The sequence below is a fragment of the Protomyctophum bolini genome (assembly GCF_963924005.1).
Source record: "Protomyctophum bolini genome assembly, chromosome: 9".
Classification (NCBI taxonomy): Eukaryota; Metazoa; Chordata; class Actinopteri; order Myctophiformes; family Myctophidae; genus Protomyctophum; species Protomyctophum bolini.
This window is the reverse complement of record NC_137870.1, coordinates 41,571,625-41,596,936: the sequence shown is the minus strand read 5'-3', so window position 1 is coordinate 41,596,936 and position 25,312 is coordinate 41,571,625. Positions and strand designations below refer to the sequence as shown.

At 43.7% G+C, this 25,312-nt stretch overlaps 1 protein-coding gene across 1 annotated transcript in view; it reads right to left on the bottom strand.

Annotated features, from left to right (window-relative positions):
* Positions 1–25,312, bottom strand: part of kirrel3b (kirre like nephrin family adhesion molecule 3b) — a gene marked incomplete at both ends in the record, with an annotated part of 253,165 nt that overhangs the window by 15,426 nt on the left and 212,427 nt on the right. The window contains 4 exons of the mRNA XM_080771662.1: positions 10,705–10,805; positions 21,875–22,001; positions 23,115–23,242; positions 24,152–24,300. Coding sequence (XP_080627788.1) covers positions 10,705–10,805; positions 21,875–22,001; positions 23,115–23,242; positions 24,152–24,300 — 505 coding nt within the window. The remainder of the gene's footprint in view (positions 1–10,704; positions 10,806–21,874; positions 22,002–23,114; positions 23,243–24,151; positions 24,301–25,312) is intronic.

Sequence of the window (25,312 nt, the reverse complement as noted above, 5' to 3'; positions counted from 1 at the left end):
GGTTAAATGAGACATGGGCTATAACCCATCGTTTTTTTCATATTTTCATTATTTTCAAATCCTCAAAAACGATGAAAAGCGGCGTGCTATAGTATGCCGTACGATATGGGCTATAGCCCATGGTCCAAAATGATGAGAAATGAGGATAACTCAAATTGTCGTAGTGTTTAAGATGTTGGCTTTCCACGTGGGAGACCAGGGTTCGATTCCTGGCTGTTACACTATCATACAAAAGAAGACCTCAACAGCGCTAAACTTTACTAACTGAAGGCTAACGAACAAAAGATCACTTCAAAATTACCAGGAGACTTTGCCTGAGAGTGTCTGACTGATGGTGCAGTGGTCTAATCATCAGGGTTTCAGTACAGACATTCCATGTTCAAGGCCTGTTCCTCCTACAGCTCAATGCTGCAGTAATTTGAACTTTTCAAGGCTAGAATAAAAAATAAAAACTCAAAAGCACCCGAAGACATCTGCTGAATGCCCAAAGGTGCCGTGGCGTAATGGTGTGGAGCGCTTGGCCCGATGCCTCTGCTACAGTCAGTTGGCCGGTTCAAGTCCCATGTCATGACATCAAGGTGCTGGAGGACCATCGGGAGTTCCTCCTACAGCTCAATGCTGCAGTAATTTGAACTTTTCAAGGCTAGAATAAAAAATAAAAACTCAAAAGCACCCGGAGACATCTGCTGAATGCCCAAAGGTGCCGTGGCGTAATGGTGTGGAGCGCTTGGCCTGTTGGCTCTGCTACAGTCAGTTGGCCGGTTCAAGTCCCATGTCATGACATCAAGGTGCTGGAGGACCATCGGGAGACGGTGCTCTCTCCCCCTGTTTCCTGAGATGTAACGGTTGGGGCTTATATCTGAAAGAACCCTGTCCAGCTAATCTTTTACCATGAAAATGTCCAATTTAACATACTCTTACCACCTCTCAGTGTGCCATTTTCCAACTGGCCTGGAAGCCAGACATAAAAGAGGGACTTTCCAACCAAGTTTTGGGCCACCTCAATTTCCCAAATTTGCAATTTCCGCAATTTGCAATTTCCAATTTCCGCAATTTGCAATTTCCTCAATTTCCGCAATTTCCAATTTCCCAAATTTTCAATTTCCGCAATTTTCAATTTCCGCAATTTCCGCAATTTGCAATTTCCGCAATTTGCAATTTCCTCAACTTCCTCAACTTCCCAAATTTGCAATTTCCGCAATTTTCAATTTCCGCAATTTGCAGTTTTTCATTGTGAAATTCATATAGTCACAGACTATTCTGTCAGATGATGGGCCAAAATGCATTGTTATTTCTTTTTAAAAGTTTGACCTAATTCTTATCTGTAAAACTTTAGGTGGACAGGGTTCTTTCAAACATAAACCCCAAATGCTACTTTTCAGGAAACAGGGGGAGAGAGGACCGTCTCCCGATGGTCCTCCAGCACCTTGATGTCATGACATGGGACTTGAACCGGCCAACTGACTGTAGCAGAGGCAACAGGCCAAGCACTCCACACCATTACGCCACGGCACCTTTGGGCATTCAGCAGATGTCTCCGGGTGCTTTTGAGTTTTTATTTTTTATTCTAGCCTTGAAAAGTTCAAATTACTGCAGCATTGAGCTGTAGGAGGAACTCCCGATGGTCCTCCAGCACCTTGATGTCATGACATGGGACTTGAACCGGCCAACTGACTGTAGCAGAGGCAACGGGCCAAGCGCTCCACACCATTACGCCACGGCACCTTTGGGCATTCAGCAGATGTCTCCGGGTGCTTTTGAGTTTTTATTTTTTATTCTAGCCTTGAAAAGTTCAAATTAATGCAGCATTGAGCTGTAGGAGGAACTCGCGATGGTCCTCCAGCACCTTGATGTCATGACATGGGACTTGAACCGGCCAACTGACTGTAGCAGAGGCATCAGGCCAAGCGCTCCACACCATTACGCCACGGCACCTTTGGGCATTCAGCAGATGTCTCCGGGTGCTTTTGAGTTTTTATTTATTTATTCTAGCCTTGAAAAGTTCAAATTACTGCAGCATTGAGCTGTAGGAGGAACAGGCCTTGAACATGGAATGTCTGTACTGAAACCCTGATGATTAGACCACTGCACCATCAGTCAGACACTCTCAGGCAAAGTCTCCTGGTAATTTTGAAGTGATCTTTTGTTCGTTAGCCTTCAGTTAGTAAATTTTAAATAACACAGCAGCATATTAATCAGATCTTTCTTAGCGCTGTTGAGGTCTTCTTTTGTATGATAGTGTAACAGCCGGGAATCGAACCCTGGTCTCCCACGTGGAAAGCCAACATCTTAACCACTACGACAATTTGAGTTATCCTCATTTCTCATCATTTTGGACCATGGGCTATAGCCCATATCGTACGGCATACTATAGCACGCCGCTTTTCATCGTTTTTGAGGATTTGAAAATAATGAAAATATGAAAAAAACGATGGGTTATAGCCCATGTCTCATTTAACCAGCCTTTTAGAATTTAGATGGACAGTGAAAATGTTCTTCAGGAGACTAGAACGATATGGGCTATAGCCCATGGTCCAAAATGATGAGAAACGAGGATACGTTTTTTTTTTTAATTTCAAAAAACATGGGCTATAACCCATCGTTTTTTTTCATTTTTTCATTTTTTTCAAATCCTCAAAAATGATGAAAAACTGCATGCTATAGTATGCCATACGATAAGGGCTATATCCCATGGTCCAAAATGATGAGAAACGAGGATAACTTTTTTTTTCAAAATTTCAAAAAACATGGGCTATAACCCATCGTTTTTTTCATTTTTTTAAAATCCTCAAAAATGATGAAAAACGGCGTGCTATAGTATGCCGTACGATATGGGCTATAGCCCATGGTCCAAAATGATGAGAAACGAGGATAACTTTTTTTTTCAAAATTTCAAAAAACATGGGCTATAACCCATCGTTTTTTTCATATTTTCATTATTTTCAAATCCTCAAAAATGATGAAAAACGGCGTGCTATAGTATGCCGTACGATATGGGCTATAGCCCATGGTCCAAAATGATGAGAAAGGAGGATAACTCTAATTGTAGTAGTGGTTAAGATGTTGGCTTTCCACGTGGGAGACCAGGGTTCGATTCCCGGCTGTTACACTATCATACAAAAGAAGACCTCAACAGCGCTAAGAAAGATCTGATTAATATGATGCTGTGTTATTTAAACTTTACTAACTGAAGGCTAACGAACAAAAGATCACTTCAAAATTACCAGGAGACTTTGCCTGAGAGTGTCTGACTGATGGTGCAGTGGTCTAATCATCAGTGTTTCAGTACAGACATTCCATGTTCAAGGCCTGTTCCTCCTACAGCTCAATGCTGCAGTAATTTGAACTTTTCAAGGCTAGAATAAAAAATAAAAACTCAAAAGCACCCGGAGACATCTGCTGAATGCCCAAAGGTGCCGTGGCGTAATGGTGTGGAGCGCTTCGCCCGATGCCTCTGCTACAGTCAGTTGGCCGGTTCAAGTCCCATGTCATGACATCAAGGTGCTGGATGACCATCGGGAGACGGTGCTCTCTCCCCCTGTTTCCTGAAAAGTAGCATTTGGGGGTTATGTTTGAAAGAACCCTGTCCACCTAAAGTTTTACAGATAAGAATTAGGTCAAACTTTTAAAAAGAAATAGCAATGCATTTTGGCCCATCATCTGACAGAATAGTCTGTGACTATATGAATTTCACAATGAAAAACTGCAAATTGCGGAAATTGAAAATTGCGGAAATTGCAAATTTGGGAAATTGGAAATTGCGGAAATTGAGGAAATTGCAAATTGCGGAAATTGAAAATTGCGGAAATTGCGGAAATTGCAAATTTGGGAAATTGGAAATTGCGGAAATTGAGGAAATTGCAAATTGCGGAAATTGGAAATTGCAAATTGCGGAAATTGCAAATTTGGGAAATTGAGGTGGCCCAATACTTGGTTGGAAAGTCCCTCTTTTATGTCTGGCTTCCAGGCCAGTTGGAAAATGGCACACTGAGAGGTGGTAAGAGTATGTTAAATTGGACATTTTCATGGTAAAAGATTAGCTGGACAGGGTTCTTTCAGATATAATCCCCAACCGTTACATCTCAGGAAACAGGGGGAGAGAGCACCGTCTCCCGATGGTCCTCCAGCACCTTGATGTCATGACATGGGACTTGAACCGGCCAACTGACTGTAGCAGAGCCAACAGGCCAAGCGCTCCACACCATTACGCCACGGCTCCTTTGGGCATTCAGCAGATGTCTCCGGGTGCTTTTGAGTTTTTATTTTTTATTCTAGCCTTGAAAAGTTCAAATTACTGCAGCATTGAGCTGTAGGAGGAACTCCCGATGGTCCTCCAGCACCTTGATGTCATGACATGGGACTTGAACCGGCCAAATGACTGTAGCAGAGGCATCGGGCCAAGCGCTCCACGCCATTACGCCACTGCACCTTTGGGCATTCAGCAGATGTCTTCGGGTGCTTTTGAGTTTTTATTTTTTATTCTAGCCTTGAAAAGTTCAAATTACTGCAGCATTGAGCTGTAGGAGGAACAGGCCTTGAACATGGAATGTCTGTACTGAAACCCTGATGATTAGACCACTGCACCATCAGTCAGACACTCTCAGGCAAAGTCTCCTGGTAATTTTGAAGTGATCTTTTGTTCGTTAGCCTTCAGTTAGTAAAGTTTAAATAACACAGCATCATATTAAACAGATCTTTCTTAGCGCTGTTGAGGTCTTCTTTTGTATGATAGTGTAACAGCCGGGAATCGAACCCTGGTCTCCCACGTGGAAAGCCAAAATCTTAAACACTACGACAATTTGAGTTATCCTCATTTCTCATCATTTTGGACCATGGGCTATAGCCCATATCGTACGGCATACTATAGCACGCCGCTTTTCATCGTTTTTGAGGATTTGAAAATAATGAAAATATGAAAAAAACGATGGGTTATAGCCCATGTCTCATTTAACCAGCCTTTTAGAATTTAGATGGACAGTGAAAATGTTCTTCATGAGACTAGAACCCTGACTAGAACGATATGGGCTATAGCCCATGGTCCAAAATGATGAGAAACGAGGATAAGTTTTTTTTTCCAAAATTTCAAAAAACATGGGCTATAACCCATCGTTTTTTTATTTTTTCATTTTTTTCAAATCCTCCAAAATGATGAAAAATGGCGTGCTATAGTATGCCGTACGATATGGGCTATAGGCCATGGTCCAAAATGATGAGAAACGAGGCTAACTTTTTTTTTCAAAATTTCAAAAAACATGGGCTATAACCCATCGTTTTTTTATTTTTTCATTTTTTTCAAATCCTCCGAAATGATGAAAAACGGCGTGCTATAGTATGCCGTACGATATGGGCTATAGCCCATGGTCAAAAATGATGAGAAACGAGGCTAACTTTTTTTTTCAAAATTTCAAAAAACATGGGCTATAACCCATTATATTTTCCGCAATTTCCGCAATTTCCGCAATTTTTCAAAAAATTCTGAAAACGATCGGCTATAAACTACAAAACATTTCAAAGTAAAAACTTCCAGCATGGTCCAAAATGATGAGAATCGAGGCTAACTAATTAACTCAGAAACTACTCAGAAAGCACTATATTTCATATATTTCATGTCATAGTTTTAGAAATATAGCAAAGTGTCACAGAGCCACTTGACTAATGTGGGATTCGAACCCTGGACCTGTGGATCACAAGTACAGCTACTCATCACACTGAGCTAACTGCTGGTTACTACAACACAGCTTTTCTGTGCTAGTTGATGTTAGTGTGGAATGCAAAGTGTCAGTAAAGAATGGGGTGGGATTGGCCCCTTTATTTTTTTGTACCTGAGTGGGCTTTGAACCCACCATCTCCGGATCATGTGGCAGCATTCTACCACACTGAGCCACTGGCTCCAGACAATTCACACTTATTTTTTGTTTCTTTTGTTCTTCTGTAAACTCATAAAGTTTTTCACTCCGTGAGATCAGTCGAAGGGTTTTCTGTACCTCATTTGAACTGCCTAAATCCAGGATTGAAACAGGGACCGACCTTTAAATCTTCAGCAGGTTCGAACTTGATGCAGTTGAGAATGTCTGACTTAACCCACCTTTCAGAATATAGAGGTTCTTTAGGTTAAAAAACAATGCACACTTTCGACATAAAAGCCCTAAAGAAACAAGTGTAATTGGTGGAGGTGCTCTAGGTGATCGAGTTCTAGCGTGGCTACCAATGCGACTGTGTACCGAGGTACATGGCCAAAGCAGGTTCAAGGCCAGCCTGGGGGACCAAGCTGTAACCAAGCACTGAAGCCAATACTCATCGATGTAGTCTGTTACCCTGGGTCTACTGGGATGCAGTACAGTGGGGCCGGGGGGGGTATTTCCCCCCCGGTGTTTCCACACAGTAAAATGTGGGTGTTATGGCAAAATAAACTAGAACTGCACCCTATCGAGTGCCTACTTGCTTGTTGCACACAAGTAGGCCTACTAGTACGGACATTTATACAATATTTAGCTCACTCTTACATCAAGGATGTTTTTCCAAGTTTGTATGTGTATTACAAAGAGCAGGGCCTTTAGTTATTCTTTTTTCATTTTGCATCTTTGCAAGGTTGTACCTTTGTAGGCCTACCTGTCTCTAATGTATAAGCAAAGTTGGAGTCTTTGCCGGTTTGAACCGGCAAACTTCTACTAGGTATACTACGGATATCATTTGACTTATCCGCTTGGCCATTGAGGCACACAAACATGTTGAATTTCTGGGCTGCTTTAAAGTTGTCCTTCTGGACCTTTAGATCTTCAGTCTAACGCTCTCCCAACTGAGCTATTTCGGCTTGCAAGTGTCAAATCCAGCATTTATTTTTTACATTGACTGTTACTTGTTACTTCTTAAACAAAAAAACTCATAAAGTTTTTCACCCAGGGAGATCAGCCTAAGAGTCATAGGGTTTGCTGTACCTCATTTCAACTGGCGAAAGCCGGGATTGAACCAGGGACCTTCAGGTCTATCAGTCAAACGCTCTCCCAACTGAGCCATTTCGGCTTGCAAGTGTCAAATCCAGCATTTATTTTTACATTGACTGTTACTTGTTACTTCTTAAACAAAAAAAACTCATGTTTTTCACCCAGGGAGATCAGCCTAAGAGTCATAGGGTTTTCTGTACCTCATTTCAACTCCTGAAAGCCGGGATTGAACCAGGGACCTTCAGATCTTCAGTCTAATGCTCTACCAACTGCGTTATTTCGGCTTGTAAGTGTCACATCCAGAATATATTTTTCAATTGATTGTTAGTTCTTAAACAAATAAACTCATACAGTTTTCCCCCAGTGAGATCAGCCTGGGAGTCATACGGTTTTCTGTACCTCATTTGACCTGCTGAAATCCGGTTCCATTTGTACACTGTCAAAGTCACTAACTAATACTATCAACATCCATCTATTCTATATACCCTCTACAACAGTGGTTCCCAAACCCTTTCTTGTCAAGGATCCCCGAATTTACACTTTATTAGCCCGTGGAACCTAACCCCAACCCTAACCCTAACCCGGCTATAATCCATGGTCAAAAATGATGAAGTGATTTTGTCTTTTTTACAAATCCCCGTTTTTACAGGCCATGGGCTATATATAGTCCATGGTCTCGGAGTGATTTTCGTCTTTTTTTCAAATCCTCAAAAATGATGAAAAACGGCATGCTAGTGTACCCTAACCCTAACCCGGCTATAATCCATGGTCAAAAACGATGAAAAATGAGGATTTGAAAAAAAGACAAAATCACTTCCTGACCATGGGTTATAGTCCATGGTGTCGGAGTGATTTTCGTCATTTTTTTCAAATCCTCAAAAATGATGAAAAAACGGCATGCTACAGTACCCTAACCATAACCCTTGATCGTGGGAGATAGTAATGTAGGACCCAAAGATCAAGTGCTATCCAGTCATAAAGTTTGAACACTTGAAGAAACTACTACAGAAAACTGGAAACACTGCATCCTATCTGTAGGAATGAACAATCAACAGCAGGGGAAAACAGAAACAGGACGGAAGACAATGAGGCACAAGTGTGGCCTACATGGGTCACATATAATTCGCCCAGCTGGTACCCACTTAAGGCCCAATCAGATCCCAGTTCAAACCCATATAGGCAAACACAGGTGGCGCACACATGGTTCTGAAATAAAATGGCCCATTTGGATACCACCTAAGACCCACTTAGAAACCCGCAAAAGCCCATATGGGCTAACACGGGTGGGCCCTTTGTGAAAACTGGGTGCACGGCCCACTCGGAACCCATGCCCATAGCCCATGTCAAAACCCAAGTGGGGCCCAGATGGACATGTTAGCTGGGAACATACAAATGGTAGTAAAACCAGGATCTTTCCTATAGACTAGACCCCTGATACTAAAGGCATGCTAGCTCTGCAGCCTAAACTTCACTTCTAAGCCAAACTTTCACTTGCACCATCTCATGGGCAAATGTTTCAAGTTCAAGGACATCGTTACCTGAGCCACTAAACGTACACCAGCCCTGTCTCAAATATACCCATGTGGTTTAGGGTATGTCGGTAAAACTAATCGTGCGCTTAAATTAAAACATGCATCTCTGAAGTGCAATAGTCGTAACGAAGACCCCAAGAGCCCCAGTAGTCGCCATGCTTTTTTTTTTATGTCGTCCATGACACAGTGTGGCATCACCACAATGTCAGGGGATTGAACACGGAAAATGCCCCAGATGGGGAGGAGGAGACATTAGTAGACTGTTGATATAGTACGGATCCTTTCTGGTTTATAAATAGGACACTATACTCTCCAAAAGGCATGAATGAGGACTTTCCCCCATCCATCACTTTTCGTAAACCGTTTTATTTTTCCACTAGGAAATATATAGCTGGTTATGTGAATCCAGTTAGATTTTACTACCGTAATCATGTTAATAAATGTATGTATGTATATTGTTTTATTTGTCATTTGACTGTGATAATATCACAGTATACAACCCGCACACAATGATAAATGATAATACATGATGCATTATGTATTATCATTTATCATTGTGTGCTGGTTGTATTCTCTCCTTGACCAACACCCTGATATGTGATATGCATATTTCACGCATTTCCCATATCATTGTTTTTCTCATTTCTAACAGCTCATAATGACAGCAACACTTTTTCCAAACAATTCCTTTTGGGCATGAAGCCAAAGTAAAACGGGGCGCATACACGTTGGTTAGACACTAATAGTCCGACAGGCATTAGTCCGACAACACTGTCGCTCCCGACATGCGTGGCCGGTTACAACTAACTTGTGGCCGGTTACAACTATCCTGTGGCTCCAGACGCTCCTGCGTGGCAGGTTAAAACTAACCCATTGGATTCCTGTGAGGTTAGGTTTAGGGTTTGGGTTTTGGGTAGGCTGTCGTACTAATGCCTGTCGGACTGCTAGTACATCAGACCAAACACATGTACCCGTGTGCAACGACGGTCCTGCAAGTATATAGCTAAGAAATGCAGTGTCCACATTTGTATGTCTGTTTCCACTGTTGTCAGCTGATGCTTGTTTACACAGCTTAGGAACAGACAAACAAACACAAACAACAAAAAGAAAACTTCATTCACTGACACTTTCAATACGTAAAAGAGAGGAATCCAGAATTAATATTCAGGGCCCCAGTAGCCATTACTCCTACAGTCTCGCCCATCAAATCAACCGGATATTAATAATGCAGCCACTTTATGTTCAGCAGGGAAAGAAAAAAAAACCCACTTCAGATTATAGTGCGTGGCAGTTTACAAATGCACACACACAGGCAGGCAGGCAGGCACGCAGGCACGCACACACACACACACACACACACGCACGCACACACACACACACACACACACACACACACACACACACACACACACACACACACACACATACAAACTCTCACACACACAAACTCACAATTAATAATAGCGTGAAGAGGAGACTCACAGCGTTGGCTGTTTATCAAAGGCCCATAAATCTTAATGGGATCTGTGCTAACAGAGCATAAGCATGCATTAACCCATTCTGAATGGGAACCCATTTTGGTGTTAGCATCATGTTATGCTTTAGCTGTTGAAAAATAGGAGATCTACAAGCTCATAGCGCGCCACCGAGTGGCGCGCTACGAGCTTGTAGGTCTGCTATTTTTGAAAAATCAAAGAACGACTGACATTTTTAGAATCTGATCTCAGGTCAGAATGGGTTAATCAGACCAGTGTGTGTCCAGTGGAAACCTCGTATGAATCTGATCTCAGGTCAGAATGGGTTAAATGAGAAATTAAGGGCCTAAGTCCGCAATGCTTCATGCACCCCCCTATTCATACAAAAAAAACAAATGATGGGGAATGTTATGTTCATTATTAAACAGATTTTCTCTTGCTCATATTGCACATGTTTTAAGATAGTTTATTCAATAGCTAATAGGGCAGCGGCGGGACTATAGCTGTCAGGGCATTATCCTTACACAAAGGCCTGATTGGTCCCATTGTGAACAGATACATCAATCAAATCTAGGATTGTGAGATGGTCATTAGCCGTCTCATTTGCACCGCTCAGGTTGCCACAGAGCCATGAAATACCAGTTGATTTGATTTTCTTTTCGCAGCAACAGTCATTTCAAAACAACCTACTTACTGTACACCAACGGTGCATGGAGATATAATAGCATTGAAGATGAAATAGGTCAATTTACTCACAATGCGGTCTGGGGGCGGGGTGCTCCGGATGAAACATTTGATCTGTCCCTTCTCGCCGTGTAACGCTTGTTGGGTCTGGGTACTGGAGATGATTGGAGGCCCTGGGAGGGAGGGAGGGAGAGAGAAGGCAGAAGAGACACACACACACGTCACCGATGAGTAGAGCTGCAGCCCCCGAATGTCACTGCAAAAATGATTCATCAAAATCGCCCTCAGCTCGAAGGCCATGCATGTGCTGTAACAATGCCTATACTTAATGGAGTCACTCTGGCACTACAGTCCAAGTCACAGTGTATTGATTTTCTTGCCACATTCCTCTTCTCCCCCAGCTTCACCAGACTGGATCCATGCACGCTCACAATGTGGGAATGCCTGTGGTGTAGTACAGTAATTTTGGGGTCACCTCGTGCGGGGTTTGGATTCTATTGTGATTTGATATTGAAAACGCATCTCAACACTACAGTCTACAGTCTAGCCAAGGACAGGCCAGGACTGAATGAAGGGCATATTCTTGCAGAACCGGCAGAACATTCTGGACGGAGAGAAGAAAAAATAGTTGATTTATGGCCAGCTTGATTTCCTCCCTGCTGAGATAAGGGTCACGGTAGAGAGAGTCTTCAGAGCCTAATCAGGGTTTGCCGGGAGAGAGAGAGAGAGAGAGAGAGAGAGAGAGAGAGAGAGAGAGGCGTGGGTGTGCTGTATTTCCTGGGGAGATAACACACGTCGACATGTTGTTTCTCCCCTTTCGATTTGCCCACAGAAGATTTGAACTTTGACCTATAACACTATTGGCTATTGATCAGGTCCCCTGTGCTGCTGAACACAACATGTTTCCTATCCTTAAAGACACAATCCAGAGGCTGTATACATGTGGGTTATCACTTATCACGTATAGGTATGTGCTTCTGTTCTGTAACAACCTGGATTTGAACCAGATCTCATAAAGGGGGCTCAGTCAAAGGGGAATGAATCCATGGCTGGTGGCGATATATTAGTCTTCTGGGTTGCAGGCAGGGCTGCTCACATCATTACATTGTATTTGGAGACAACATAATAGTTGTGGAGACACATTTCACTCCCAACACATACAGCCTGGCCAATTATTGTATCAGAAGCGAGCTCCTGCAATCCTTTCATGTTGAAAATAAGTCTTTAGGTCCAATAAATCTTATTAGAAGATCTGGCCAGTCGCCAACAAGAGAGTGGCAAAATGGTCACAGACTTGGCCTTTAAACATCTGGCAAATTCAAATCGTAAACGCATCTCTAGCGATGCGCTGGGTTTAGTGTGTGTGTGTGTGTGTGTGTGTGTGTGTGTGTGTGTGTGTGTGTGTGTGTGTGTGTGTGTATTTGTGCGTGCAAGAGGGGGCTGAATGTGCAGGGCTGCTTCTTGATTAGTACGACGGCGCATTCCGCAGCCAACTCAGCCTCAAACTCCTGCTCTCTGGCATCTTGTGCTGCCGATACATAATTGCAGTTTATTACCTGTCCCTTATTAAAATAAATTAGCATTTTAATGAGATACTGGCAGATGGTCGTCGTGGTTAATGCTACTGGAGGCCGCTGCATGCTGTGGAGCAACTGAAGCAAATGGACATAGATTGCACCGAAGTTTTTTAACCCATTCTGACCTGAGATCAGATTCATACGAGGTTTTTCACTGGACACACACTTGGTCTGATTAACCCATTCTGACCTGAGATCAGATTCTAAAAAAAATTCAGTCGTTCTTCGATTTTTTTCAAAAATAGCAGACCTACAAGCTCGTAGCGCGCCACTCGGTGGCGCGCTATGAGCTTGTAGATCTGCTATTTTTCAATAGCTAAAGCATAACATGATGCCAACACCGAAATGGGTTCCCGTTCAGAATGGGTTAATGGTCTCACTTTAGCACTTCAACAAACATGGACCGATAGTTTTGGGGAATCGGGGCTATAGTCTCTCCACGTGTGTTACTCGATGCCTTTATGGATTCGTCATGTTAGTATATATATACACGAGTGTGCGTGCATATAGGTGAGTGGATGTAGTGTACTGTACACAGTGTACAGTATGTATGTGTGCACAAGCACGTGTGTGACGTGTGCATGCTCAGGCAGTTGCACAGTCATGCAACTGCCTGAGCAGTTGCGGTCGGTATAGCCAGCGTCGACCCACAGTCTGCACCCAGTTAGACTACTTGCTGCTTTAGCCTAGCCTGGAGGAGGCGGCAGTGGCTGAGAAGGATCTGCTCTGTGGATCAGGGGCTGCTGTATATGAGGAAAATAATTAGATAGTTTTATCTCTGTGGCTCAGACGGCTTGGATGGAATGTGTGTGCGTGTGTGTGTGTGTGTGTGAGCGTGTGCGTGTGTGTGTGTGTGTGTGGTTTGTACGTCTTGCCTTCAGCCTGTGCAAATGCAGAATGAACATATTTGAGGGTGGAGGTGGGTGGCACCCCGCTCCACATAAGGTCTTGTGTCAGGGCAGGTATGTCAGAGCGTTGTGTGAGACATGTTTTATTTATTCCCGGGGAACGATGCGTCAGCGCCGGAGTGAGAGCCTTGCAATCTGATTATACAACACTGGAGCCGGTGTCAGAGGTCAGGGCTTGTGTCTCCATGCTAAATTGAGGACACCGCGCAGGTCATCGGATTTTGAACAAAACCGTGGCCTTGCTATATACTTGCTCGCCGTGGTTTCGCTTTATGTTATCTATTTGTTTTTTTGTTTCTGAACGAAAGTATGGGAGAAACGGCAAAAGAAAGGTCAGGCCGTGTTGTCAGCTTTTGCTTCTCGTAATTTTCCACCGGCCACTGTTGAATCAGGCGATAACGCACTTCCCACGCAGTGATGTGTGGGAGGTGTAATTGTATTGGTTGGATAGATGATCACGACAGGTTGAAGTGCAATGGTATCTATAGATGCATTAACCCATTTTGGGCGGGAACCCGTTGTGGTGTTAGCATTATGCTTATGCTTTAGCTATTGAAGAATAGCAGATCTACAAGCTCATATCGCGCCACCGAGTGGCGCACGATGAGCTTGTAGATCTGATATTTTTGAAAAATCGACATAGAAACATAGCTTTTTCAGAAAACTGTCAGGATGTAGAAGACATGTTTAGAATCTGATCTCAGGTCAGAATGAAAACTGTCAGGATGTAGAAGACATGTTTAGAATCTGATCTCAGGTCAGAATGAAAACTGTCAGGATGTAGAAGACATGTTTATAGAATCTGATCTCAGGTCAGAATGAAAACTGTCAGGATGTAGAAGACATGTTTATAGAATCTGATCTCAGGTCAGAATGAAAACTGTCAGGATGTATAGAAGACATGTTTAGAATCTGATCTCAGGTCAGAATGGGTTAAGAGTGTGTTCGTTGTTTTTCCGTTCGTGTCCTGAGTGGCCTTTATAAGAGTTTTCAAACTAAGATCAAATGACTGCATGGTTAATGTATGTTTTGTAATAATACAAAGTAACTAGTTTTCAAATAAATGTAGTGGAGTACAAGTGCAATATTTGCCTCTGAGATGTAGTGGAGTAGAAGTAAAAGTACTGGAAATTGGAAATACTCAAGTACAAATAACTCAAAATTGTACAGTACTTAAGTAAATGTACTTTTCACCACTTTTCACCTTATGGTTAGAGTGTCTGCCCTGAAAAACTGGGAGGTTGGGGGTTCGATCCCCGGCCGGGTCGTACCAAAGACTGTAAAAATGGGACCCATTGGCTTGGCACTCAGCCAATCAATGGGTTGGATTGGGGGGGTCAAATCAACTATCAAATGATTCCTGCAAGCGCGGCACAGCTGCGGCTCACCCGCTCCAAGAGATCGGTCAAATGCGGAGAACAAATTTCACTGCAGAAACAATGTGTGACAAATCGTATGACTTTATGACAGTGGGAAGATTTTCCACATCAGTGCAAAATGTTTCCCAGAACACCTTTATGTTTTGCCCATTCACTGCAACGTGGAGCATATATATCCACTTTCAATACACGCCTATATACAGTACAATCAACAAGTGTATACACTATGCACACTGACTGCCTGGACGCAGAGGGTATCTCCACTTTAAGTAATCCCATAAAATCACCAAGTGTTGGACGCAGAGTGTATCCACTTCATAATTATAATCTCATAAAAAACAACCAAGTGTACGTACTGTATATGCACGCTGGAGTGGATGAGGAGCTGAAGTGGAGTGTATCCACATTCAATATGATCCCATATTAATCAATGATGTACTGTAATACAGTATGTAGTGTAGACACAATGGGGAAGGTTTTCCCATGAGCCACTCGTATTCGGGAGGCATACTTTGGTTCGACATATCATTGGTTCGAAGGAGCATTGGTCCGAGGTGCGTTAAGGGTCGGGGAGAGGGTTGGGGTTAGGTTTAGGTGTGCTGCCCCCGTGGGAGGTTAGGGTAGGGAGAGGGTTGGGGTTAGGTTTAGGTGTGCTGCCCCCGTGGGAGGTTAGGGTTAGGGTGAGGGTTGGGGTTAGGTTTAGGTGTGCTGCCCCCGTGGGAGGTTAGGGTAGGGAGAGGGTTGGGGTTAGGTTTAGGTGTGCTGCCCCCGTGGGAGGTTAGGGTAGGGAGAGGGTTGGGGTTAGGTTTAGGTGTGCTGCCCCCGTGGGAGGTTAGGGTAGGGAGAGGGTTGGGGTTAGGTTTAGGTGTGCTGCCCCCGTGGGAGGTTAGGGTAGGGAGAGGGTTGGGGTTAGGTTTAGGTGTGCTGCCCCCGTGGGAGGTTAGGGTCAGGGTGAGGGTTTGAGGTAGGTTGTCGTTCGGGCCAATGGTATGTCGGAAACCAAACGCATGAATCCCTCGTATTCTTCACAGTAGAAATGCACTGTCGATTTGTTATACATTTTACACACAATTCAGCTTAATTTCTTTACTATACTATTATCATGTTATCGACGGTATCAAAGACTAAAAAGGACAGGCACGTGGTGGTCATTCTTTATTATTATTGGTCATACTTCATTTTCACAACATGCCACGGCCTCTGTACGCTCCCAGAGCACAGTGCTCTAGATTCAAACATGAACACTGCCGATTGACAAGAAGCACTCCAGAGTGCGCTTCCGACTGTCTGATCGACACCCTCGGTGAATTGAATGAATTTACCACAACACAATAATAGGCCTACGGAAAATATTTTAATTTGGAAAACTGGGACGGTTTCTAGCGATTCTATCTAGCGGGTCAATGGAGATTTTAGGGAGCTAATGGCACGACCTGGATCAAAGTCTCTAACAACGCTCATAGAATTTTTACTTAAGCTATTCTTAAGCTAAGCTTATTTGAATGTGGGGCCTAGCTACAGCTCTGAATCAGAAAGCATACCCACATGCCAGACTGCCAGTAAGCGTACAAAAACATCATGGACATTGTCATAGTGTCCTAGGCATTATTTCATTAAACCCATTTTGGGCCGGGAACCCCTTTTGGTGTTAGCATTATGTTATGCTTTAGCTATTGAAAAATAGCAGATCTACAAGCTCATAGCGCGCCACCGAGTGGCGCGGTACGAGCTCTGCTGTTTTTGAAAAATGGAAGAACGACTGACATGGAAACATAGCTTTTTCAGAAAACTGTCAGGATGTAGAAGACATTTTTAGAATCTGATCTCAGGTCAGAATGGGTTAATCACTTTCTATGGAGCAGATGCAGGACTTGTCTCTTGACAACATCATCACCGCCACAATCTTGTCACTCTGCTGTTGAGAGACTTGTTCACAAATTAAAGCCGAATTGTATACATTAATAACATAGAAATAATAATGTGTCAGTCTGTTTCTGGATGGACGTTCCCTGGAGAGGAGGCAAGCGCCATGAAGATGTTTTTTTTCAATCTGCAAGACTATATCAACAACATCTCAGAACACATTTTTTTAATGATGGCACTGTCTGCCCCAATTATGAATTATTCCTCACTGTCCTCTTTTTTTAGAACACTGACATAGGCAGCTTGCGGAAGAGACTCACATGCAAAATTCTCCCGGCTTATAAAGGCGATGTCTGGCAGAAGTACAAATAAAGGTGTGGGGTTGCGGTGGGGGGGGGATACTCGGGGAGGGAGATTCAAAGCAACAAAGTGCCCTGTGGGATATTGGGGGGGATATACGTCGGTTCTATTCCTCTATTAATGTGGTAATGGCTTCGCTCTCCCTGGGCTACCCAACAGAGTATGCATCTCATTACATATAAAACGTCGCTCGCAGATTTTCACATCCATCTCATTGCATCCATTAACCCATTCTGAACGGGAACCCATGTTGGTGATAGCATCACGTTGTGCTTTAGCTATTGAAAAATAGCAGATCTACAAGCTCATAGCGAGCTTGTAGGTCTGCTATTTTTGAAAAATCGAAGAACGACTGACATTTTCAGAATCTGATCTCAGGTCAGAATGGGTTCATCAGACCAGTGTGTGTCCACAGTGGAAACCTCGTATGAATCTGATCTCAGGTCAGAATGGGTTAAAAGACAGCAAATCCCATAGTCAGCAGGGCATTCAGGACAATGGTTGCTGGCCCCAAACTGAACCATATAAGCTGATTGCCCTAGTGGGGGGGGGAGCTGAAAGTGAAAGGGAAACAGGGCATATGAGGAGACTGCAGACGATGAGGTGTGTGCAGGTGTATTCCTGCAACATCTGCATCGAGTGATCTTGGTACATAAAAAATTGATTAATTGGAGATTCTGCCTTTCAATTGTGTATAAATTATGTCTTGATTGTATTGTTCCACTTTTTTGCACAATGCATACACATTGCTCTGCATTCCATGGACATAATGGGCTTGGTGTGTGTGTGCAGGCAAGCATGAATTGCAAAATAATACCGGTTCACTGGCAAGACCCTCGAATAAATATATGAGCGACAGGGGTGTCACTGGGTATCTCAAGGCGGGGAGGGGATGCGCGTGGGGAGGCGACGATGCCCGTGTTTGATTTTTTTTGTTTTGTTCTATTTTTAGCCTATATTCCCGGCCAAAATTCCCAGGTAGGCATGCATGCTTTGGAAGTTTGGATAGGCAAAAAATGGCACAGTCGCCGTTCAATCAATCTTAAATGGGCCAATTACGCTTTCATATAAGGTAAACAGAGTTGTTGCTGACGTCCAAGTGAAAGAAATTGGAAATAGTAAAGTACAAGCAAAGTACAAAATAATACCTCAATATTGTATTTAAGTACTTAAGTAAATGTTACCTTCATACCACTGTTTCTTGTCTATTGGTGTGTGTATTTTGACTATGGTAATTATTTGTTTGGATTCTTTATTGCAATTCCTTCTATTTTTGAAACTACTTGAGGAATTTAGCTTTTGTTGCTCGTAGGATAAGCATGATAAGCATCCTTTTGATCATCTCCAACTACAGTATGTTATTGTATAACTAAACTAAACTAAACACTGTACATAGCTATACTGTACATGTAACCTTCTGGGTTTAAGGACAACCGATTGGATGGCTCAGCACAGCAACAATCAAACGCTGCCCACCCAGTGCGTGAAAACGTTCAACTAGAGCAATATGTATCCATTAGTGACTTAAACACAAAACCATGCCTCCCCCTGCTAGCTGTTTGATTCTAATTAAATTATACGCTTCCCGGGGGAAGAGGAAGGGGGGGGGGGGGGGGGGTTGGGTATTCTAATGTAGCGATCCACAGTGGCAGTCAGTGGATATAATGCAACGGCAGATAAGAGGGAGGCGGAGGAGGGGGGGAAGAAAAAAACAAATCAACAATTTATTTTAAGACGTGCATTTTTTAACTGAGGGCGTGAAGAAAGAACCGCGGTACTGGGGATGGGGGCGATAATGGAGAACGAGGGGAGTGGTGGCAGAACAAATAAGAGGGGGGGAAAAAACACACAAACAGACATCCTTCACATCATGCATATACCGGAAAAAACGTTGTTGTACACACGCACACACACACACACACACACACACACACACACACACACACACGTACATACAGTACGTATTCCTCTCACGATATAGATGTGATCAAGCCATAGGTAGTGCTTTCCTGCATGAGAGGCGTTGGCCCATCATCAGTCATGCATGCTATTCAGTCACTGTCAGAATCAATTGAGTCGAGCCGACTGTCAAAGACTGTCGCGGATGTCGGGGGCTGATGGAGAGGCGGACGAGGCTGTTTGGATCCCACCGCCGCCGGCATCCCACCCCCACCACCCCCACCACCACCGCCACCACCGCAGAGCAATCAATGAGCCGACCGTGAAGGAGAGCCTGCTGTCATTTCAACCCAAGAAAGGCTTTTGTTATGTTACGCAAGAATTATGGAAATGAACTTAGCATATAAGGCATTGGTTCCCAAACTTTTCTGGTCGAGATCCAAAACTGCAACTGCGGGTGTGTTCCCGTGCGTGCGTGCGTGCGTGTGTGCGTGTGTATCCAGCTTCTGTTCTTCATCTGAGTGAACCTCTGGCTAATTACATGTAGTTCAAAATGTCTCAAATGTTGCTTGTTGCCGTAGTGATTCAGTAATCTGTGTGTGTGTGTGTGTGTGTGTGTGTGTGTGTGTGTGTGTGTGTGTGTGTGTGTGTGTGTGTGTGTGTGTAGGTGTGCGTGTGTGTGTGCGTGCGGGCATGCGTGCGTGCGTGCGAGGGGTGTGGAGGTTTTGGCGAGTTGATTCTATGAGCAGGCCCACAGCAGCATATTTATAGATCCTGGCATACCAAATAAGGGCAACGTTTTTTTGGAAGAGAGGAAAAACACTTGAAATGTACATTTATCGGAGGTCATAAAGCACACCGGGGGGACACGGAGAAGAAGAGGAGAAAAAAGGAAAGCCATCTGACATAGATAGACCTCATGCGGTTTTGAAAGTAAATATGAATTATTAAATTATTCAGAAGTGTTAAAAAGGATGGCTTTTTGAATGTCAAAAGAAGTCTTTGGGGGGCCGGGAGGCACGGGAGGACACACGATGGATGAGAAGGAACATAAAACTAAATAACAAAGACAGAAAAACGCTTCCAGAGAAGTTGAACGCCGCCTGAATGAAATCTGGCGAGAGCTACAGTAAACATGCCAGCTTCAGCTATATTTTATGCTTTCCAATGCACTGTCTCTATGACTAGTGTTGCCGTAATCGTTATTAGAACGATCCGTCTCCCTTTCTCATATTGCTTTGTTTTTCATAAACGACACAATCTCCATAGACATGTGAGAGGGGGATGAAAATGGAGGGAGGGGAGGTCGAAGCCTTGGTATCAAGATAAACAGGCACATTTGATATTTTGTATTTTGTTTACATATTCATACATCAGAAAAGGGGTGTGAGTTGTTGCTGACAGAACGACAGAGGATTGGATTTACATGATTTAGCTGCTTTATACGGCTCTGGAGGAGCTGATTGAGAGGGATGGTGTTGATTACAGTTCACAGAAGGTCTGGCCTGGTCGTGATTCTGTCGCTGGAGGGAGCAGCCATATTGCTCTCTCTGACGCAGCACCCCCGCAGCTCTGTGGGTTTTGGTATTAAAGAATAATCCTTATGTTCTGTTTGCTGTGCTGTAGACTGTAGTGTATAGTATCTTCAACCAAACACCCCAGCCCCAACATCGCTCACAGGCTGTCTGAGTCTCAATTGTTTCGTTCTGGTGCACATTAGTCAACATTACAAGCAAAAAACACATTAAAACATCATATAGATTAAAGTGCTTGTTGTCTCCAAGCTCACACAATATTGTATTCTCTCCTATACCCAGCCTTGTGTGTACCAAATAACGATGATTTGATTGGCTGAGGACGGAATGTGATGTACTGTATGATGATGTATGATGACGATATGATGATAATAGCGCCCCTCACTTCACACGGGGGTGATTTTCTTTGAGGGGCGCTAGCCCCTCCTATACACAGCTTTGTTTGTGTGTCTGAGCACGGAATGTGTTTGTGTTGTATGAGCACGGAATGTGAGGTATGATGGTGTATGATGATATGAGAGAGCCGCTCACTTCACACGAGTGTGTGTGTGTGGTTTTGTTTTTATTGTTTTCTATAATAATTCCATGGCCCACTTAAATCGGCTCGTTTTCACATTCTTGGGCGAAGGCAGGTTCTCCTCAAATGGACGTGTTGAGCAAAGGGGGCTCTTTTTAAGATAGATGTAACTATCCTCACAACCGAGAGGAGAGACTCTGCCACGCGAAGGCACACACGCTGCATATCAAGCACCGATAATGAAGTCATTTGTTTGAGAGTCTCCAGGTCTCCTTCCAGCGTGTATTCATTAGTTATAGTCACCGCCTCAGGAAAAAGAAGGGGGGGGGGGGGAAAAGCTTCACTGTGACTCCCATGGAATATAATCAGCATTTAACCCACTCCAGCCCTGGAGATCTACCATTTGGGTTAACTTTGGGCATGTTCGGGGGCCCTCCTCCAAAAAAGCTCCATGAAGATTTCCCCCGTTGTCTTATTGTTTGGCGAGAATGCAGCTGGAAATCATGTTTATAGTTAGATTGGTGAGTGTTTGATTTCAATTATTAATAATAGGATATAATTTAGTTTGTTAATTTTGTTGTAATGTAATATATTTTCTAGAATGCATGAAGACTGAAAGCTTCAATTATTTTGGTTTGGTTTTGTTTTTAACTATATGTAATGGCAGAATTACATTGTATTATGTTTTGTTTTTGGACCCCAGGAAGAGTATAGTGAGCACTGTAGTGAGGACTAATGTGGATCCGTAATAAACAATAAACTGCCAATATTATTTTTACTACAGCATAGCCAATGTAGTGTATAGGTTAAAGTGGTTAAATAGATTTTAAATAGATGCTATTAACTAATGTAGCCCTTGGAACCCCCCCCCCCTTCTCTCTCAAGGACACCTGGGGGTCCCTGTGTAGTTCACAGCCTCTGCCTCAAAAGTCTAATATCTCCACCGAGCCATATAGGCAATTGCCGTTGGCTTAGTGGTTAAGATGTGGACCCGAGTTCGAATCCCGGGCGTTTCAATGGTGCCATGACCCGGCATGGGTTTCCCCCGTGGGAGGAGGTCAAAAGGGTGGCGAGTGTAGCAGAGAGCCTTTAATGGCTTAGTGATCAAGATGTTGGCTTGCCAACTCGATTCCCGGGTGTTACACCCGGAGGACCCAACCTTGGGAGAAACCTGATCTACAGTATAAGTGTAAATAATGCCTACCGTTGACAGTGAGTGAAACCTCCTTCTCCGAGGCGCCCACGCGTGCGACCACTGCCCGGCACACGTATTTCCCAGCGTCCTCCTGTCGCACTGACTTCAACGTCAAGATGCTTTTGTTGCTTAGAACCTGCAGGAGGGGGGGGGGGGTAAGGTCAAGGGTCACTGGATGAGCAATATGACAGCAAGGGCACCTTCGCATGTTAGCGACATCAACACAGCCAGATCCATGGGAGAGAGAGAAGGAAAAAAAAGACGGTGGCAAATGGAGCTTTTAATGCCTTAAAGGGCACCTCTGCTCAATTATTAAAATCCAATTTTGGGATTGAGCTCGGTGCAGTATAGGGTTCGTTGGGTTCTGGTCATCTTTGAAGTTGACAAAGGGAAAGGTGGAATGAGTCTGCCTTATGGATCAATCGCGTGCCCTTTTCTTCACCTCAACACATCGCACGCCAGGTGTCAGAGAGCAGAGCACTAACGAGTGCAGATGGCTGGACCGCCCCCAAGACTACATGATTAATGGCTGCTTCAGCATGCCTTGTTTCAGCTGCGAGTTCACTTGCTAAGTCTCATGTCTGGCCAAGTATACTGGATGACCTTTAAGCGGTATTTAATGTACTGTGAGAATTTAAGTAAAAGAAAAGAAAGGCCGGAAGAACAAACATGCTAACTTAAATGCTTCTTATAGCAGATTAAAGAAACCACTGATCCAGACCAATAGTATTTTGATTACTGTGGCAAAATTAAGCACTATTTTACCCTGGCTGGGGGCGTAGGCAGACCCGACGCGCAGTACCCGGTAAGCTGGGGCCTCGAGTGGCTTATTGCTTTTCTAAAACGGTTACAAACATTATAGCAATATTAACCTAATAAAACTGTTACATTCACAAAAGTATCTACGCTTTGCGCCACCAGAGCGAGCGAGCCAGAGCCACAACACTTCCTTGTTTTGCTCTGCAATTAGCCTATGTGACGGGAGAATAGCGCTTGATATCTTTACGGGGCTGCCTGGAGCCACACATTCACAGTCATATGAGACGGGCGGTGCTTAGACGCCCGCACGGCATGTGTTTGTAAAGCAATGAAGCGCTCCCCTTCCCCAGTTCAGCTACAAGGCTGCAGTTTGATACAAAGTGATTGAAGGAGTGGGTTATCGGTGAGTTTACACCGGTCCCGTGACGGTAACCAGCCAATCAGAATGAAGTATTGGGACTGCCCGTTTTAGAAGAATAAAATAACATACCACTCCAGAGCCTCTCTTCATCCAGACTATAGTGAGAGAGGGGTTTCCCGTCCAGGCACAGTTGAACACAGCGTCAGATCCCAGGTCCACCTGTAAGGACTGGGGCTCCGCAGCCATCCGGGGGCCAACTGTTGGAGGTCAAGGTCAAGGTCAAGTTTATTCATATGTCCCAAACTGGGCACTTCATTTTACAGCAGATAAAAAGCTCAGAGACATTACAAACAGTACAACATACAGAACAACAGACATACGTATACATTATCACAAGATGTTACATTAAATAACATCTTGGTGGTCACATCGCATTACGTTACGTTGCTGATTCCCGTATACCACTGTCACCAAGACAAATTCCTGTACAGTTATTTTGGTGGATAAACTCAATTTGCATTTGTTTTAATGTGACTCAATAGGTATGACACGAACACTGCCATGGGGTTAGAGTTTAATTTCCCACTGGTGGTTATGTCATGCATCCCCAAAACATTAGCAAATTCATGGAGAAGTGAAGTGACACTTTGGCTGGATGTGCCACATAGCATGACTAAATAAACAAATAAACGGAAGGAACAATGGTCACAACAGGACTTGCAACTTAATAAAAAACAATGGACAACAACAAGTTAAAAACAGGGAGAATAGTGCAATAATACAATAATACAGTACAGCAAGGATTAGACAAAACAAACAAACTAAACAGAACATGTAAAAGTGAGTAAGGTGAAAACTACATGGGAAAAATGTGTTTTAAACATGCTCTTAAAGCCATCAACTGACTCAGCATTTTTATTTATTTATTCCATAGTCATAGTATATAGGAGCAACTATACTGCAAAGGCCCAGTCACCCTTTGTTTTGAGCTTGGCCCCATGCAGGTATTTCCAGAATAACTTTGTTACAGTAGTTAGAGGACCTGAGAGGTCTCACATTGGTCTTATAGGAGGCAGTAAGTCAATAATATACAGCGTATATCTACAGTGTTACTCTGAGTTAGAAGTTGATGAATTGAACACCAGTCTCCCAGATGTAATACTCACAGTAGACGTCGACGTTGCGGCTGATGTTGGTGCTGCCCAGTGGGTTGGTGACCTCACAGGAGACGGGCTCGGTGAAGAAGGAGTGGTCTACGATGACCTCGTACGTGTCTCCCGTCACTTCCTTGATCATGCTTCCTCCCTTGGCCCACCTGGTGTGGAGCAGTCGAACACAAAGAGAGACAATATGATTATACTTCCTCCCTTAATTGGCCCACCTGGTGTGGAGCAGTCGAACACAAAGAGAGACAATTATGATTATACTTCCTCCCTTAATTGGCCCACCTGGTGTGGAGCAGTCACACAAAGAGAGACAATTATGATCATACTTCCTCCCTTGGTCCACCTGTTGTGGAGCAGTCACACAAAGAGAGACAATTATGATTATACTTCCTCCCTTAATTGGCCCACCTGGTGTGGAGCAGTCAAACAACTTGATTATACTTCCTCCCTTGGCCCACCTGTTGTGGAGCAGTCACACAAAGAGAGACAATATGAGACAACATGGCAAGGATGGAGAGGGAGGACAAGAAGAGGAATGAAATGAGAGAATGACGAGGCATTTATCACTTAAAGCCCATGGAAATACTTTGTCGTATGACGTATATAGCCAATGTACAAGCTCCGAATGCATCACTCGTATAGATCTGCTATTTTCACAATTTTCAAAGATTTTGAAAAGTTTGCTTTCGTTTTTTCTTATATATATATACTTAGATATTCTTATACAGTATACAGTATTCCATACCCAATGCCATGGTAGACAGAGAGTGGTTAAGACTCTCTCTCTCTCTCTCTCTCTCCTTTTTGTGTGCCACCCCCACCACGGTATGTCAATAGCGTTCCTTCCCGTGAATAAATCATCATTCTTGCCCAGGCGAAGCCGCCTGTCAGCATATTTTTGTGGCAGCCCTCTGTGCTGGGACAACAGTTCCACAGCAATGGAGCTCGGGAGCAGCAGACGCCACACGTTTCCTAATGACGATGAGCGCGAGAGCACACACACCGCATGCACGTAACGTCTAGCTAAGGAAAACAAATCACAATATGACAAATAGGTACCCTGCGCTATACCCAACAAACAAACAGAAAACAAGCACGCACGCACGCACGCACGCACGCACGCACGCACGCACGCACGCACGCACACACACACACACACAC